The sequence below is a fragment of the Podarcis muralis genome, chromosome 2, assembly GCF_964188315.1.
Source record: "Podarcis muralis chromosome 2, rPodMur119.hap1.1, whole genome shotgun sequence".
In the NCBI taxonomy this organism is placed as follows: Eukaryota; Metazoa; Chordata; class Lepidosauria; order Squamata; family Lacertidae; genus Podarcis; species Podarcis muralis.
Window position 1 is genome coordinate 30637025 of NC_135656.1, and position 13501 is coordinate 30650525.

General features: G+C 52.0%; 1 protein-coding gene across 9 annotated transcripts in view; it reads left to right on the plus strand.

The window, feature by feature from the left end:
- RBFOX3 (RNA binding fox-1 homolog 3) overlaps window positions 1-13394 on the plus strand; it is a 342557-nt gene extending 329163 nt beyond the window's left edge. For 4 of the 9 annotated variants that reach the window (XM_077924106.1, XM_077924107.1, XM_077924104.1 and 1 more), the window contains 8 exons: window positions 769-861; window positions 1930-1990; window positions 2300-2353; window positions 2783-2915; window positions 4554-4593; window positions 5636-5697; window positions 9504-9582; window positions 11993-13394. In XM_077924106.1, the coding sequence (XP_077780232.1) occupies window positions 769-861; window positions 1930-1990; window positions 2300-2353; window positions 2783-2915; window positions 4554-4593; window positions 5636-5697; window positions 9504-9582; window positions 11993-12049 (579 nt within the window). In that variant the 3' untranslated portion in view covers window positions 12050-13394. Of the gene's footprint in view, window positions 1-768; window positions 862-1929; window positions 1991-2299; window positions 2354-2782; window positions 2916-4553; window positions 4594-5635; window positions 5698-9503; window positions 9583-10736 lie in introns of those variants that run through there. The other 5 variants (XM_028721103.2, XM_077924103.1, XR_013391809.1 and 2 more) reach the window with 5 other exon arrangements.
- Window positions 13395-13501: the final 107 nt, after the last annotated feature.

Consider the following 13501-nt stretch of genomic DNA (forward strand, 5'->3'; position numbering starts at 1 on the left):
AAGGGGGGTAGGGGTGGACAGGTATAACCCAGGTACCTGTGTTTTCCCCATCTCCCAAAAGGGCTAATGGCAATGTTTGGGGAGGGGTATTCCAAATGGGAAATTGCAATGATGGGGAAAGGGTTAAACTCCTCCCAACCACCACCACATCTTTTATCCACACCCCAAGCTGCATTTAAACTTTGGAAAAAGTGTTAGGAGATCCCCCCAGTCCCAGATTTCCCATGTCACTGTCTGGTTTGGCCTTTGGTCCTGGTCAAAGAATGAGGACTTCCCACAGTTTCCATCAGACATTCAGAAAGTGAATGAATATACTGTAATGTATCTCCAGGAATGTAATGCCTCTCCAGGTGGAATCCATTGCAAGTACCAGTAGCTCAGTCCAGAACACCTCACTCTTCCCATGAGGCAGCGGCAATGTACTCTGCCATGTCTTGCCCTGCAATTTTGGCCTCTTGGGAAGCTGCCGCCTGTCCTTATTCCTCTTGAGCCTTACCCCCTCCCCTTCTCCTTGCTTCGTCCCTCCCCCCCCCCAGCCCTTGGGGGTCGCTTGGGAAGTTCACATCCTGCCTCTTTCCCCAGGCCCTGGGGGATTCTTCTCTCTACTGCTCCTTACTCACCCCCCTCTCTCTGTCCTGTCCCACCCACCCCCGTTTCCCCCCCTTCTCATTCTCTTCCTCCTACTCCTCTTCCACCCTCTCTCCCTCCCTCCCAAATCCCCCTCTTTCTCTTTCTCTCTCCATTTCCCTTTCTCTCCCCCACTCACAGGGTTTTGGGTTTGTAACTTTTGAAACTAGTGCAGATGCCGATCGGGCACGGGAGAAGCTGAATGGCACCATCGTAGAGGGACGCAAGATCGAGGTGCGAACATGTGCACTGCCTGCTCTGCGTCGGGGCGTTAGGAGTCACACTTGCTCCCCACATGCACACACACAGACACCCCTTTCTTTTCTAACCATTTCTACCTCTTGGGCCTCCCAGGACACGCAGGCGGGCGAGTGGATGTTGCATGCCCTGTGCTGTTGATCTCCCGTAGGTGGTGGGGAGGGGTGGGGCACAGAGCAAAAGAAGAAGAGGAGGGCAGACCTTCTCCAGCAGGAGTCTGCTGGGATCTGCCAGGGAAAAGCTGGAGGGAGGGAGGGCAAGCGTGATACTGCCAAATCCTCCAACCTCCCAGGCGCCAGCCAGATTAAACCACTTGCGATGCCTCGGCCCTAAAGGGTAGTCGTATTGCTGCCTGGCTTCCTTCTTGGTTGTGGTTCTGGTTTGTTTTCTTCAAAATGTTACAGGATGGGCAGCCTCAGTGTCAGTGAGTTAGGAGGTGAGATGGAGCAAGGCCTTTGGTTTTGCCCTGGTGGACCTTTCTTGATCACACTGAGGCACAAACTGTTGTGCCATATAAGATGCTTCTTGCAGAATAATGTTGCTTGAGTTCGCCAGGGCTGTGGTCAAGGGCGGACAGGCAGTGCTGATCTGATGCTGACGCCATCGTTTTCTGGAGCTCCTGCCCCTGTGTGTTCCTTTGCACCTTCACAAGCCTGTCTGGTGAATGGATCTCCCACTGTGCATGAAGCCTGGGCAGGGTCCTCCCTGCATGCTGGGTGTTGAACGTTATGCTGGGAATGGAGAGGTTCAGGAACGTTTCCTTTGAAAGCTCCAAATTTCAACTTCCCACTCAACACGCCTGAAGCCTGTGTGCTCCAAAGGGCTCTACACCTAAGATAAGGATATCGGGGCATTGCCAGACCTGGCATATGCAGGCAGGGTTTCCAGCCCATACTCTTTGGAGAATCTGGTCCAAACCCTGATTGGCTTTTGTCCGTCCTGAAACGTTCCTTGCGTCTCCAGTCCCAGGTTCCCTCCTGGGAGGAGGATATTTTGGTCCAAGGCCTGCCACTAACTCACTTTCTCTGTGCTTTGTGTCGCCAGGTCAACAACGCCACGGCCCGGGTAATGACAAACAAGAAGGCAGCCAATCCCTACACAAATGGTAATGGAGTGAAGCTGTGGCAAGAGGGTGTGCTAGGCCAGAGCTGGTCATTGCTGGAAGACTGGCAGGCCTTTAAAAAAAAAAATGCTTTCTGTGGGGTTGGGGGGGCTGTGTCAGGGCGAGGAGCCTGACTTTGTAGTACATCCTGGGGTACAGATGACAAAACTGGCTCTTGTTTGCTAGAAAGCTTGACCCAGAGCTCCTTAGGCCTTTCACCTAGGTCTCTGGGCAGGTGGGGCTGGCAGTGAGAGCACAGGACAGGTATGGGCCAGGGTGATGCTCTCACGTCTCCTTGTTCTTCCTCCCCAGGTTGGAAACTGAACCCTGTGGTGGGCACCGTCTATGGCCCAGAGTTCTATGCAGGTAATGTCTGGATCAGACCAGGTCCCTGGGCAAGATCCTTGCTTGCTTGTTCCTGACACAGGTGCCTGTGGCAAAACAAGAAGAGGGGGCTGGGGGCAGAGTGCTATCCTTAGGACCTCAGTGAAACAGGCCAGAGGAGGAGTCATACTATGGAGCTCCTCTCAAGAGAGTGGAGCAGGAGGGGAGTTTGGGGTGCAGAAAGATTCCCAGAGGGTGTGTATATAACAGAGAAGAGATGGTGGGATGAAGCCAGGTGTCCTCCTCCCAGGCACATGAGGATATTTCTCAGGACACCTGAAGAGGGGCAAGCTCCTCACTTCCTCTCTGGGGGATCCCTCCTCTGCCACACAGAGGTGGGCAGGCCACGTCTGGCACCAGGAGAAGACTCTTCTGGGGGTGCTCATGGGGGTTTCCTTTTCTCTCCCACAGTGACAGGCTTTCCATACCCAGCCACAGGAACAGCGGTAGCGTACCGGGGGGCGCACTTACGGGGGCGGGGGCGCACGGTCTACAACACGTTCCGGGCAGCTCCCCCACCTCCGCCCATCCCCGCTTACGGAGCGTGAGTATTTGCCGCAGAGACAGGGGCCTTCGAAAGGCGGGCGGGGGGAGCCTTTGGGCTCTTGGGACGGAGACAACAGGCGATTGGTCTGCCCCCTCATTCCCCACGAGCAAGCCTCAGGGGAAACACTTCCCAGTCGCCCTCCCCTGACTACATCTCCAGCCAGGTTTGGGGCAAGCCCTGGCCTGCACCTGGCTGGCTGCCCGTTTCACCTAGAGAAAGGCGTCTGTGTTAGGTGTGCCTGTTTGATTAGGATAGCTGGCCATAGAAGTAACACTGTGACTAGCACACTCAGGAGGCAGACAGAAGGTATTCAGTAGCCATTTTGTCTTGGCTCTTTCAGAAGATTTGTCCCTGTTTGCCTGTTTACATTTTTTTTTTTTTTTTGGTGAGGTGGAGGAATACAGGCAACTTCCCACTGGTGCAGGGGTTGCGTTGCAGGTCAATGCATGCTTCAGCCCGTTCCGCCCCCTTCCGGGGCCCAAAGTGGCACACACGCATGCCTTAGTAACGTGCAAACTGGTTGTTTCCTGTACAATCTCTTCTGTGTAGTGAAATAGAAACTGACAGTTATATATAAAGTGAGGGTTTGGTTTGGTTTGGTTTGGTTTGGTTTGGTTTGGTTTGGTTTGGTTTGGTTTGGTTTGGTTTGGTTTGGTTTGGTTTGGTTTGGTTTGGTTTGAATACTGCGACTATGCAGATAATAGTGCTAAAGGAGTCCAGTGGGTGTGATTGTCAAACCCATGTACTTGCCGCATAGAAGACACTCATGTGGCACTTGACATATCACAATCATTGCACAGCTGGGAAAGCACACTGTGTAGTTGTGCACTTCCTCCCCGCCTGCCCCTCCCCCAGTAAAGACCCTCAACTCCTCTGCCCATCATAAATTATGCAAGCCAGTTGCATTCATGCAGATATGCTTTGCGCAAAATATTTATTTGTATGCTCTAGTATGAAACTGATTCGCGCAGTGTAGATTTTATTGATTTATTTGGCAGCAAGGGAAGCATGAGGGACAGCTGGACAAGGAAAGATGGGAACATCAGAAGAGCCCATCTAGTCCAGCATCCTTTTCTCACCCCGGCCAACCAGATGCCTGGGGGAAGCCTGCAAGCAGTTTCTGGGAACTGCTATTCAGAAGCATTGCTGCCTCCAAAGGTGGAGGTAGATGATGACTAGAGGCCATGCAGAATGGGACAGGTGGCCATAGTAGGCACAGAAGCTGCATCCTTTACAGACTCTTTCTATTCCCTACTGACAGAGGAGTTAGAAACTGGCTTAGTTTAGTATCTATACATGAGTAATCATAGCATCCATGTGCATGCTTAAGCATGGAGCATATCTGAGTGGCTGCGGCCAGATTCCCCGAAGGAGCATCTGCTCCTTCTTGGTCATCCCACTTGCCTGTCAGGCAGATCGCCCCCATCCAGCGTGATGACTAGCACATTTGCATCTCGCCTGCCGTCGAGGCAGAGAGAGGCCATTAACAGCACTGAAAACCAGAGTCACAAGGTCCGTTTGATGCCAGAGCCAGGGTTACCCTTTGAAACAAATGTGCAGTCGCACGGAATGGACTTCAAAGTGCCTCGCACGCAGCCATAAGTCACCGTTGCATTTTGCTTCTTTCCTCTGCAGAGTGGTTTACCAGGATGGATTCTACGGTGCTGAAATTTATGTAAGTCCAGCCTTTCTCAATTTGCTCTTACAGGGGGGGAGAGAGAGAAAGAGAGAGAGAGAGAAATTCTTGTTTGTTGACTTTCCAGTCCAAGCTGCAGTAGCCCATCGGCTGGTTCTCGTGCTACACCACTCCTCTCTCACCCCCACAAACACACACGCTGGTAAATAGGCACATGACCTTCTGGGAAGGATATTTCATGTCTTGACAAATCCCACCTGCTCACTTGGTTAAGAGAGACGACCGGGCGGGGGATTTGCAGAGCCAGTGCTTGCAAATGCAACGCAAGCGCAAAGGATATTCTGCTTGGTCTCAGGGCATTGGGGAGCAGAGGAGGTAAGGCAGCAACTGTACACCCTCCATCCGCTCCATCCCTTTTCATCACTCCTGAGTTGCAGCTTATGAGGTGTGTGTACCATTGACTCTCCCCACCCCCACCCTGCCATTGCAGAGTCCCCCATAGTAGCAAGGCAGTGAAGGAAACATCTTGAAATAAGCTTCCCCACATACATGCTGCAGGAGGACCACTGCAAAACAGCAGAGCATGTTGGGACAGGGGTGGCGCTCAGGTTCGCACACAGGTTCGACCTGCCAGTGGCCCTGTGCCTTCTACAGCTGCTCCCCCCCCCCCCCCGGGGCAGGATTTATTTGCTGGTCCAGTGTCAGCATGCTGTCTTCTAGCGGCATTTCCCCCTCCATATTTAAAGTGCTCTGGGCAATATTTCAGACGCACACTGACGGATTTATCAGAGGCGACATCTCGTTAACACCGCCACCCGCCAGGGAGGTGACATTCTCTCCTCAGCATGTTTAATTTCTGCAGGTTAATGTTAGTGAGATCCCCGGGGAATGCTAATGAGACTGGTGTTGGGCTAGTCTGGTGGGGTGGCTGCATGCGTCCCTCCTGAGCTTGGTTAGCACCTGGGGTGCCCAGCTTCTTTGCTGAGAACCAGCCTCATGGCACAAGATGCCTCTTTTCCTGGTTGCCGGCACAGGCACCGCAGCCTTCGCAGTAACTTTTTGTCTCTCCTCTTTGCTCCAGGGGGGTTACGCAGCCTACAGATATGCCCAGCCGGCAGCGGCAGCAGCAGCTTACAGTGACAGGTAAGCAGCCCTACCTGTTTATTAGTCCTGATCTTGCGGTTCATGGCCTGTTCCCCTGCCCAGTGTTATCAGCCAGCATCCTCGACAACAAGGATGAGGAAGGGTGCCCCCGCAAGGAGTGAGGAAGGTGGGCCATCATTGCCTTCAGCAGGCCGTGTTCCCATCCTCTACAAACCCGCTTCTGCATCTGTGAGGGCCATTGCTTGACCTGTCTGGATATGAAACTCCAGGGCTCAGCAGCACATAGAATTGTTGGAAGGGTCCCTGAGGATCATCTAATCCAACCCTCGGCAGTGCAGGAATATGCAGCTGTCTCATACGGGGATCAAACCTGCAACCTTGGCATTATCAGCACCACACTTTAACCAGCTGAGCTATCCAGACTCAATCTGACCTGACCCCTGGCTCTTATTATAACGTGCCTCCAATACCAGTTGTTCATGAGAATCTGCTTCATTCCTTTCACACCTATAGGAATCAATTATTCTATTCTATTCTATTCTATTCTATTCTATTCTATTCTATTCTATTCTATTCTATTCTATTCTATTCTATTCTATTCTATTCTATTCTATTCTATTCTATTCTATTCTGGTGGACATGCCTAACTTCATATGGATATGGAGCAACTGTATGGAACATGACCAAGTTCTGTGGGGCCTGTTAGGTGGCCTCTCTTGCAGGGCAAAGCTCTGTGGTAACAAGGCAGCTGTATTTAACTCTTCACAGTCCCCTTGTTCTTCTAATATCCAAATTATGACAAAGGTGGCTGTGGTTATCTTACTGGAAAGCTGAAGGAAATATTATTTATCTGGTTATTAATTCACACTGATTAACATTCCCCTCACCCCTTTACTACCTTTGTCTTTTAGTATCCTATTAGAAATGCGGTTGATTGTCATTTAATTAGTCTACCGGTGGAATATCAGGGAAACCATTGAACGGTAACTACTTTTAGATCACTCCAACATGACATTCTTCCTCCATGGAAGCATGCAGATGAAAAACATGGTGACAGCATGGGGGGGGGGGTTACCCATCCAGTTTTCCCAGGAAAGAGCTGCAAGCAACCTATTAAATTTTTGCCAGGTCCTTCTCATGAGTCTCCTGGAAAATATAAATGGACTTTTAAATAAATTATAATATAAAGTTTTCCACATCTATTATTTCTCAACAAAGAGGAAAATGCATGTTTAGTTATTCTGCTTGGTTTAAAATGCCCACATTTTACTTAATGTATAGGCATTCTAATGGTTAGGGGCAGGGGGAGGGGAAGCTGTGTGTGCCTACAGACATTGTTGGGCTCAGACTCCCACCAGCTCCAGCCAACTTGGCCAACGGCAATATCTAGAGGGAGGTTCCCCCACCCCTGGTTTAGAAGAATGGGCTCTGAGCTACAGTTCGGATCTCATTTAAGCCACAAGGGTGGTCTTAGGTGAATCCCAACATAATCTCAGCCCCCCATCTGCAGTAATGCTGGCCTACCTTACAGGGCTGTGTCAAGAATTACTGAGATGGTTTATCTATTTAAAAGTGTTTATATACCTCTGTGTCATAAAGCTATATCACAGCAGTTTACGGCCATATGAAAACAAAAAACCAAACAATAAAATCACCAAAAGTTAACTTTAAAATTAAAAACTAACATCAACAAAGTACAACAGGTGTACTCTTAATTGCCTGCATAGGCCTGGCAGAACAGAAAAGTTTTCAGCAGGCATTTAAAAGTTGTCACTGAAGAGGCCTGCTGAATCTCTGTTGGCAGCGTGTTCCATAGGACGGGGCTGATGACACTGAAGGCTTCTCATTGTTGTCAAACAAGCCTCGCCAACTTGGGGAACAACCAAAGACACTCCTGCATGTGATCTCTGATCCCTGAGGTGTCCTGGACCCGTGTCACTCAGGACTTTGTAAGTCAATCCATGAACCTTGAACCTGGCTTGGTTAGCAGGTGTGCAGCTGTTTTAACAATGGTGTGACATGTTCTAGAATCATGGACTTGTAGAGTTGGGAAGGACCCTGATCAGAAGCCCCCATCCACAATCTGCCTACCACAAGCCTCCAGTCCAGACCCAAGGGCAGCCCCACTTAGAGCCCATTGCAGTATTCAAACCTCCAAGTTATCATTATGCACACAAAGTAATTTGAACTATAAATACTAAGCATTCTTAAAATCCCCTGAGCTTTTGCTGCTTTAAGACTTTAGCTATTGAATATCAGTCTTGCAATTCCATTCTCCTTTTTGAAATATTAGTCTAAGAACCCCTGGAATTAAGCTCTTTGTCCTTCTCTTCCTCACATACAAAATCCTCTTATAATTTCTTCCTCTTGGTTCATATGATCCAATATTGCCAAAGGATCTGCTCCAGTCCCTGTTCCCCATCCTTCCGCACCCTTTCCTGTTTTCCAGAGGCAGCCAGGAAGCTATTCAGCCTCCATTTCCTGTGTGCCACACACAACCAGTTCTTTTCATCTCGATCCCCTTTTCCAGCTGGTTGCCACACTGTAATTCACTCCGATTCCTCCTCCATCTCCTTTTTCTAATAAGCACAGGTGCACAGCATCACAGACTTAATGTTCACAATCTAGGACAACATCTAGCCAGGGAACCTTTTCTAGCCCAGGGAGTGTTCAGAGGACCATTTTGCCCTGAGGTTCCCCACTCCTCATCTAGGATAAGTGTGGGAAACCTTTTACCCTCTGGATCTTGCTGAGCAACAGCTCCCATCAGCCCCAGCGAGCATGGCCAGTGGCCAGGGATGATTGGAATTCAGTGTTCAGCAACATCTGACAGGTCAAAGGTTCCCCCACAGCGGATCTAGGAGCTGGCCAGATTTTTTAGGAGCCCAAGTTGGGGTGCCTCTCCCTAGCTAGTCTCCCTCCTCCTTCCCTCCCTGGGCTGCCAATGCCTTTGTTCTCTCAAGTCTGAGGAAGGGGCAGGCACTTGTTTCATTCGTCCCACGCCCATCACTTCTGGCCAAACGGAGGTTCCAGGCACATGCTTCTGTTTCGCACACCTCGCTGCCCCCCACCCTGCAATTGCCACTTTGCAGCAGAGAAGGAATGCCCAGGGGACTGGAAACACAACTTGGGCATGTAATGTGTCATTCTGGCCAGAGACCTGGGAGTTTGCTGCCAGTGAGAGCGGGAGATACTCTGCAAGGTAGAACTGAAGCAGCAGTCCATGCCAGGGCAGCTCTTTCAGTTCGCAGCATGCCCACTGCTATCTGTGACAAGGCAGCACAGGTGATGGGCAAGGGCTGGGCTTGAGCAGGTGCTCCCGAATGCACACCTCGCAACCTATTCTAATGTGTGTTTCTTTTACGCTCTCTCAGTTCTTTTCAGATTTTGCGTATTTTCCCCCTGCACTCTGGTGCCAAGCACAGAATTTCTCTTGTTTGCAACACTTTTCCAGTGGCCAGCCCTTGGTTGCTAGTAACGACTTCCTTCCCTTAGACCTTCTGAAGATGTTCAGGGGGAATTTCATCTGGGCTTAAGGAACCAGAGTGGTGGGAATGAAGATGCAGTTTGCACGTGGCTCACAAATCTTGGCGTATTCTAAGGGTGTCCAAAGTTTGAAGTGCTCTGTGTGTGTGTATGGAGGAGACCGAATGCTCTGTGGTGGGTTGTTTCCTAACAACTCAGGAAATAATCCTGCCATTTCTGTTGAGGTGTATTATAAGTTTAAAACAACAACAACAACTATGTATGACATCTGGGGCCTGATTCATGATTTTCTTAACATTTAGGGTTGGCAACTCTGCGACCCCCCAGTTTCTAACGCTGCCCCCTGTGTTCGCTCCTAGTTATGGCCGAGTTTATGCAGCTGCAGATCCTTACCACCACACCATCGGCCCTGCTGCCACCTACAGCATTGGCACTATGGTAAGAGCCCTCCCTCCCACCTATTTGCGCGTGGGGCTGTCTGGGAAGCATGCCGCCTTGGGGCTGGGCTGGCCACTTCGGGTAAAAAGAGAGGGGTGTTGGGAAACATCCAAATTCACCCCTCGGTTGCAGCCGCCTCCTCAGCACTGTGCAGGGAAAGGAAGCCTAAGGAGGAGAATCCCAAGAGTGGGGAGGGAAGGACAGAAACACACAACACACACAGGGCCTGGTGCAGACCCTCCTGCTTTCGTGGCCACTAGGAAGGACATACACAGGCCTGCTGCGACATTCTTGGCTGTCTCCAGGCATCCTCCTGTTTAGCCTGCCTTGATGCACTGCTCTGTAGGGAAAGCGGTCCAGAGCGGGCAGCATCTTGTCCAAGTGGAAGTGGCCGTTTGCTCAGGAACCATTTCTGAAGGAGCAGCTAACTCTTAGGCAGAGAACTGGAGCAGGGCAGAGGGTGGGGTTGGTTGCACAAGCACACAGCCCAACGCCACTCCCTGCTACTCCCCATCTCACACACACTGCCGCACCCATTTCTTGCAGTGACGCCTCCTTGCAATCAGCTTTCACATACAGCATCAAAGAGGAGAAACATCCAAGCCACCCTGCTTTACTAACCTTCCCCACCCAAGCCACTAGCCCACCCCATGGTGTCAGTGCCTTCCCAGCGATAAAACAAGGAACGAATGGCCTTTTCAGCCATCTCGTGGGCTTAAGGAATTGGGTTCAGTTCTTTGGGGTGTCGGGGGGGGGGGGGAAGGCAGGGCAGAAGATCCTGGGCTGGCTGAAGGGGACTGAGGCTTGAGTGCAATTCATCTCTCTCCCCTTACTACTGAAATGGTCCATAGGAAACAGCTAAGTTCCAGCTTCCAAAGCTCTGCTTTCCTTTATTTTATTTTTTTAAAAATGTACCTCAGCCTTATCCATCCATTATCCTCTGGACTTCTTGTGAGCCCAGGCCCACAGCAGCATTGCATGCTGGGAGTTGAGTCCAACCACCACCACCACCACTTCGTCCCCACCACAAAGCAAGGCCTCTGCCAGCCTTGGGGGTCCCAAGGGACCCCCGTCTTGGCTGAAATAACAGGGCAGGGATGGGCTGTGCCTCTCCTTTATACTGATTGGCTTTTTCTCCGTCTTTGATGTTGCAGGCTAGTCTATACCGAGGAGGGTACAGCCGCTTCACTCCCTACTAGCAAGACAGACCCAGCCCCTCCTCACAATAGTAACACTGACTGCTCCTTAGAAATCAAACCAAAATCAAATGGACATGGGCCCCCGCCCCACGCTGCTGGCCCTCGGCAGCCTAAACCACATATTTCTTTACCTCAAGCCGCCTCTCATGCCTCACATCCCACCTGTCTCTGATGGTGTGCCGCCAAGTTTGTTTTCATTTTGCAAAGCTACCAGCCGGGGGGGGGAGGGTTGGGACAGGCGCCTGCTTCTGCCAGACCAAACAAAACCAAACAACACCAGCAAGCAGAACCTCACGGAGAGCCTCCCTAGAGCCCACCCTGCTCCCAAGCTTTCCTGCCACAAGCCCCGGGGCCATGTGGCGCTCGAGATAGGCCCCCAGTCAGGCCCCCTGCATTGTGCCGGGTGTTCAGGTCCTTGCACAGGGGAGGGAGGGTGCAGTTAAAAGAACTCAGGATGTTATCCCTCTCGGATGCAAACTGCCCACGCTCCTCACTCACACACACGCAAGGACCAGGTGGGCAGGGCCCCAGGCTGCTCCAGAATCCCAGCAGGTGCAGGCTGCAGTCCCAACCCACCTTACGCTGCTTAGATGCACTCAGCCTCCAAGCAACAGCAGGGAGAATTTTGCTTCCTCTGCCTGCAGGAACTGGAAGCTGCCCCCTTGCAGAGGAATGATGCGATGGGGGAGGGGGAGGATAGCTTTCCAAGCACGCAGCAAGAGTGAGAGCGGGTGGGGGAAGAGGGAACCCTGCAAGGAGCCCCTGCTCTCTAGGCTTATCAAACCACATGCCTAGTGAAGGAGCTGGTTGGGACCAGCCTCCTGGTGGGCTGAATGATCCCAGCTCCTTTGTTCGTATGGGGAGCAGCCGTTCCATGTAGGAGGTGGGCAGCGCTCTGTGTGAGCAGGTCTGGCACATACATCTGTACAGAAAGGGGGCAGGGGAGGGGAGGGCACTTATGCAGACATAGGAGGCGGGGCGGGTGCTGGGTGCTGGGAACTGAGTCCCAGGGTCCCACTTCCCAGCTCTACCATACCCAGACCAGCACACCCCCAGAGAGCAGAAAGCCCTTCCCCGACACCAAGTCTTCCCCGCCTGCCACCTGCAGGTTGCTCCATGGAACGTTCTGCCTTTGTTTTCTGTTGTAGTGAAACCTTCAGCTGTTTCCTTCTGGGACCAGGAAGGGCACAAAAAAAAATTTTTTTTTTAAGCAAAGCAACAAAACAGTTACAAAACTTAACGAGCCAACAAAACAGTTACAAAACTAACAAGCCAAGCGACAGGCCATCCGGACGGAGCTCAAGCACCGGCCGACCGACCAACCCACCGACCGGGACGGATGGACGGCAGCCGCCACAGACTCTGCAAAGCCGTCTGCACACCGGGAGACCCGTGCCCTGCTCCCCCCACACCCCGCTGCAGACCCACGGGGCCAGGGACAGGCACTGACACAGACTGGATTCCGCAGGCCCTCCCAGGCCACCACGTCTTCCTTCCAGCCCTCCTGAAGAAGAAGAAGAGCTGCGGGCGTCCCCTAACCACAGAACACGCCACGAGCGCTCCCGCAGGGCTAGCAATCCTGCTTCTCGCTTCCCAGAACCTCCCAATGCTTTTTGTGCTTTGCTGGTTCATCCATTTGTCAAGTTGGCAAGGCCTCGGGATGCCCAGGCAGGGCCAGGCCAGGGACTTTCTGGGCACAGCCACCTTGTTTCTGTGGGTGGGAATCTCGGGTTTTAGAGGGGTGTTGTTGTTTTTTTTCCTTTGAAGAGATTGCACTTTCCCCCCTTCCCCCGAGAACCCAGCTCCCACCAGCCCCAGAGGGGGTCAGAAGCTGCACCCTGTTTACCTTCCTTGCAGTAGGCCTGGCTGCTCTCACTGTGGCTTCACAGAGCTGAGATCATCTGAGGCGATCCCCGCCTTGCCCGTGGTCTCCAGATCTACCAAGAACCCCAACCCCTATCCTCAAAGGGCCAACGGTTGCCACCACACACACACACCACCACCACCACCGGGACAAGCACGCCCTTACAACTGCGTGGCCAAGCCCGTGGGAGGCCACAGCCCCATGGTGGTGTCAGGGAGTGAGGCGGGGCTGTGCGCCAAGGGCTGTGCACAAACTGAGCAAATACCTGCTGGCGCCAGTGGGCACACTCTCTCCCATTGGTTTCTTCCGTGCCCATGGCCCATAGTGGGAGGGGTGCATGTCCCACGGCCCGCTCCCCACACCCTGCCACCTGCTCCCAGAGCCAGATGGACTCTGGTCCTTCCCCATGCTGACCCTGAACCCGCCCCCCCCCCTTGGCTTATTCATCTCATGAAACCTCACTTTCTACTCAGCATTAAAGCTCCTGACACGCCAGCAACCAGATGATCCTCCTTTTCTATTCCCGTTGTATATAGCCCCTTCCTTTGCCACTCCCTCCCCCTTGTATAAAGCTCCTCCCATTTGCTGCCCTGTCTCCCACCCTGGGAGCATCAGCCCGCCCACCCACCCCATTCTGTACGCTTCAAAGGTGTGACCATTCAAATAAACAGTATTATTATTATTACTATTATTATTATTTATTGATTATTATTATTAAGATTATTAATAAAGGTTTCTTTCTTCAACCAGGATGGCTCAAGCTTTTGACTTGGTGGTGGGGGGGGGAAAGAGAGGGGGGCAATGAATAGCACAAGCAGGAAGAAGCATGAGAGGAGGAGGCATGAGTTGAGCCATG